At 36.1% G+C, this 5,033-nt stretch overlaps 1 protein-coding gene and 1 long non-coding RNA gene across 2 annotated transcripts in view; both read left to right on the plus strand.

The window, feature by feature from the left end:
• The window catches only part of LOC109841906, a 9,601-nt gene extending 5,908 nt beyond the window's left edge, over positions 1 to 3,693 (plus strand). The window contains exons 4-6 of the mRNA XM_020410828.1: positions 264 to 438; positions 3,158 to 3,409; positions 3,685 to 3,693. Coding sequence (XP_020266417.1) covers positions 264 to 438; positions 3,158 to 3,409; positions 3,685 to 3,693 — 436 coding nt within the window. The remainder of the gene's footprint in view (positions 1 to 263; positions 439 to 3,157; positions 3,410 to 3,684) is intronic.
• On the plus strand, positions 3,745 to 4,553 carry LOC109840178. The gene is made up of 3 exons (XR_002246812.1): positions 3,745 to 3,783; positions 3,862 to 3,934; positions 4,182 to 4,553. It is a non-coding gene; the product is annotated as an uncharacterized LOC109840178 (long non-coding RNA).

Below are 5,033 nucleotides of genomic sequence, written 5' to 3' on the forward strand. Positions count from 1 at the left end.
GGGACAGATTTACAGTTAGAGGGCTTTTGTAATGCAGACTATGCCGGGGATATAGACTCGAGAAGGAGTACGAGCGGCTACATCTTCATCTTGGGAGGTGGAGCGATAAGTTGGAGATCCAAGTTACAGGATACTGTGGCTTTGTCGACAACCGAAGCCGAGTACGTGTCTGCAGCAGAGGCAGCAAAGGAGTTGCTATGGTTGAAGGCTTTTCTTCTCGAGCTTGGAGTAAGCTTTGAGAAATACTTCATCCACTGCGACAGTCAGAGTGCCATTCACTTGTCAGAGAACGACGCATTCCATGCTCGGACCAAACATGTTGACGTGAAGCACCATGCCATACGGAGATGGCAAAGCAGGAACGAGTTCAAGCTTGTGAAGATTGATACGAGGTATAATCCAGCTGATATGCTGACCAAGCCAGTTCCGCTCGAGAAGGTGAGGCTGTGTGCAGCCTCATATGGCCTCCGTTGAGAATGTTGAGGGCCGTGCAAGACGTCAAAGATACATGACATCCGGATGATGCAACCAAGAGTGGTGTGAAGATATGATCGACATTCAATCAAATCTTCAAGTGGGAGATTGTCAGGCGCCCAACCTTTTTGACCCAGCCAACATGAAAACAAAAGAGGGGCCCACAAAGGCGGGCCCCACAAGAAGAAAAATCAAATTCGGTGGCAGCCATTGTTGAGAATTTATAAAGGATGTGGGTCCCACAAATATTTTACTAATAATATTTTATTTGTGCATAGTGTTTCCCAAACACTATAAATAGGGCCCTAAACTCTTAAGGAAATCTCATCCCAAAAACAACTCCTCTTATAGAAGAGTAAGAGAAAACAAAGAGAGAGTTTGTGAGAGTTCTTGGAGTGTATCTGATCAAGAGAGGGTGTTCTCTTGGATCAATTCTTTTGGGATATAAAGGAATTTGACGTCGTCGTTGCACCGTGGAGTAGCTCCGAAGGAGTGAACGACGTATATCTGTGAGTACTCTGTGTTGAATTTTGTGCCTTTATTTTGTGATTAAATCTCCGTTCGAGGCTTTATTATTGGGGTGAATCCTAACACCTGGTATCAGAGCCTGACTTAGAGTATATATATCTGCTTATCGTATGCTCTGTGGCTGTTCGCTCTCGCCCCGCTCTCCCGTCGTCACCGTCACCGAGTTCCACATCTCCAGCCTCAGCGTCGTCGTCAACCCCAGGCCCTCCCCTCGCGGTCGCATCTCCTTCTTCTCCCGCTCCGGCTGCCGCGCCCTCCTCTTCACCGAGATCAATCTCGATACTGATCTCCTTTTTTTCAGCTCGTGATTTCTAAATTGGGCCAAAAACTACAGTAAGCAAGGATCTTTGTTATTAATTTCTTGTGCTTTCTTGTGTTTTAATTGTCATCCAGTCATAACAAAGGTACAATTATTTGTTGTTTCAGTGAGAAATAATTTACAAATTATATCAAATTATGATAAAAAATAGCCTGACTAGTGATATAGCTTATTTTTTTTATGTAACTAAACTAGAAACCAATTGAATTATTGGGGATTAGGTCCAAATTCCATGCATAGTATCAAGTACAATGATTAAATATGTAAAATATTGATAGGATAAGAGCATCTCAGAGTTGACAATGGGGCTTAGGATGGCATAACTTTTAATTGTGTAGTTTTTCATGTTGGTATACAAATGATTATGGTTAACTTGCAGTTCAGTCAATGAGACCTAGGTCACCTGATTAGTTTTATTTGTAAACTTTGATATTATGATGCATTTGTTATAAAGTTTTGTTTTGGTAGTAACTTTCATTATTGTTTTTTTGGACATTTGGAAGTATACCGATGTTTGCTTTAGCAAGCTAAAAGGTTTTCTTGACAAAGTACAATATGCTACTTTCAAAATTATATTAACTATTGCACTTCTTATTTTATTAGAAGCAGCTATATACTCAATGAGTGATTGCTGTGTTATGTCTGCAAATCCTTGAATTCGTTTTGCAAGAAAGAATATCTCTTTTAATATAGATTGCATTTTGTAATTTGGAATTCATCACATAATGATGGAGTGCTCACAATTGTGCTCCATTATTATCATTTTCATAGAGCCCATGGTGGTCTTGTGAAAACAAAGGCAACTGTGTACCTATCAAATAAACATATGGTGTTCATTGCAAACAAAGCTATAGGAGACTTTGTAGCTTTCGATATGTCTCTGGTATGGATTCACAAACAAATAATGTCTTATGAGTTATTTTTATAAAGTCTCTTATATGTTGAATTGTGCACTGACTGGAAATACAACATGGGCAATGCACATGAGCTCTCATCGTAAATACTACATTTCCAAAGTTTATGTATGTGCCCTTGTAGTAAATACCTTCTCATGAAATCATATAACTAATAGGATTGCACACACATGCAAATTTCATGATCATTCACGTGAAGGCTTTTTATAGTTGTAGCAGAAATGTGATTACATACTGGAAGCAAGTTCATAGAGTTGCACACTTTAGAAAAGATTTTTGCCTTTTTATTCTTACATCTATTTTGCTCTTTGATTAGTAGCTCAGGGCAAAAGATTAAGGTAGTTTCTTCTTTGAATTTTCATTGATGACTTTCATGTCATTCTTTTCTCATTACACGTTTAGGTTTCTCCCAAAAAAAACTCTGAAGCCGAAAATAGTCTCCTTCATTGCTGCTCTTGGAACTGACACCACTTCTAGGGCTAGTTTTAAACAATGAAAGGGCTGAATGATATGTCTGTTAAAATGCATAAGTTTTCAAGTTGCGTTTATTTACCTACATGATATAGTACTTAATGTATAAGTTTTAAAGTTACGTTTATTTACCTACATGACCTTGATGCAGCAAATGCCCGCCCACAAGGTGGACATGATATATTATTCCTTATGGGCCAGATGATGAAACCTAGGAAGACTGAAATTACTGACAAACCGCGGTAAGAAATTAATAAGGTATTATGTTTGTCTTTGTGCATATGCTTTTAATTTCACTTTTCTTTTTATTCTGGTCTTTATGGCATCCAGTTTCGGATGACACCTAACATTATGAGAGGATTATAAAGTCTTCATTGGAAAAGGAAATGGTTAATACCAAATAATGCCATCATGATTACCTAATTGTAGCTAAAAGATGCGTTTGTGGCAGGTGGTTAACAAGTATATTGATGAAGAAATAGCGGAGCTTGTCCTTGGGGTGCTATTTATTGACGAGGTACAGTTCTCTTATGATGTTCCCATTGCTTTTGTTTTGGAAAGGTCTAGTATCAACAATTATATTTTTACATCTGCTGGTTCATATGCTGGACATGGAATGCTTTTCTTACCTAAATCATGCTATGGAGAGCTCGATATCACCTATAGTAATATTTGCTACAAACAGAGGAATATGCAATGTGAGGTATGAATTTGCAATGGGTATAATGTTTAGTTAGTATCCAAATAAGCATCCATAACTTATTTGTTATATATCTTTGGCTTCGGTGAATTGAGATTTTTCTTCGCACAATTGAACTTGATAAGTTGGAAAGGAAGTATCAGATAGCAGTGTGTACTGTTGCCACAATTAGCTAGGGACAGCTTCTGTTTACTTGTGTGCATAGAAATCATTGTAAAACTCATCAGAAATTCTTCTCCTTTTCTTTTAAATTATTTACGTTATCCTTTTTTTGTCAGGGGAACTGATATGACCAATCCACATAGCATACCTGTAGATCTTTTAGACCACTGGTGATAATTCGGACAAAAACTTATGGCCCCACTGAAATGATTCAGGTTCCTAGCCTTGCTCTTTTCTTCTATATGAAATGCACACCTGATTACTGATATTTACCACATGTTGGTTTGTGCCAGATATTGACAAGCTGGTAATTTATGAAGAAAGTCTAGCTTACGTGGTAGAGATTGGGCAACAAGCATCTTTGAGGTATGTTCATTTACTTGTAGTTCCTTCAATGTCCTGTTCTACAATAAACATGTTATACTGTACAAGTCAATATTGGTTACTGCTGACTGCTACAGGAAACCGAATCATATTTTAAATTGATTTATGTTTAAATTGCTTCATGTTTTAAAGTGTTTGCTGATGCTGGCTGCTATACTAAATCGAATATTAATTTGTAGAGGCTTAAATGTTCTGTTTTTTATTTCTAAGTCTCCATTGTTTGTGGCAGGATGAAGGTTACAAGGTGATGGATGGTGGAGGGGAGAATATTTTGAATAGAATTAGTTGGAAGGAGACAAAGCATTGGGAGAGACTCATGAAGGAAGAACTCATCTTGATAATTTATGTGCTCGCCATGATCTTTATCATTCAAATTCTATTTATTCATGGTTTATTGCTTCACTGTCATAGGTCTTTGAATAGGTTTTCATTTGTTAGATTTGTATTTCAGTTAAAGGCTGTAGGATGTGGAGAAGTTGTGAATCTTGAAAATGGTCTAAACTCAATGTTTTATAGTTGATTATCACTTCATTGAATTTATTGACAAAGCTTGTATCGAACACACATTATTTTTTAATTGATTAAGTTAATTTCTTATTTATGATGGTAATATTTGTTTCATTTGAATGATATCATGTATTAAAATAAATGATTAGAAATAGGTGAATATCATTACTATAGTTAGATGCGAGAATAAGCAGTAACATTTTGGTGAAAATGTATTTTTAATATCCTATAGCAATGGTTTTATGTTGTTAATATACCTTAGTGGTGGTTAGAATTTTGTTGATACAGATATTTTATTTTTTAAAAAATAAATATTAAATCTTATAGTAACGGTTGTCTTTTGTTGTTAATAGACTACAGCAACGGTTAGAATTTGCTAACATGGATTTTTTATTATTTTATAAAAATTAATCTAATAGCAACAATTGGTATATTTGCAACGGGTTTAGATCATTACAATAAGCTAATACAATGGCTATAATAGTAACAGATTATTTACATCGGTTTTAACCATTGTTAATGCTTTAGAAACGGTCCATTCTGTTACTAAGAAGCCTATAAGCAACGGTTGGAA

Source organism: Asparagus officinalis, chromosome 5 (genome assembly GCF_001876935.1).
Source record: "Asparagus officinalis chromosome 5, Aspof.V1, whole genome shotgun sequence".
Classification (NCBI taxonomy): domain Eukaryota; kingdom Viridiplantae; phylum Streptophyta; class Magnoliopsida; order Asparagales; family Asparagaceae; genus Asparagus; species Asparagus officinalis.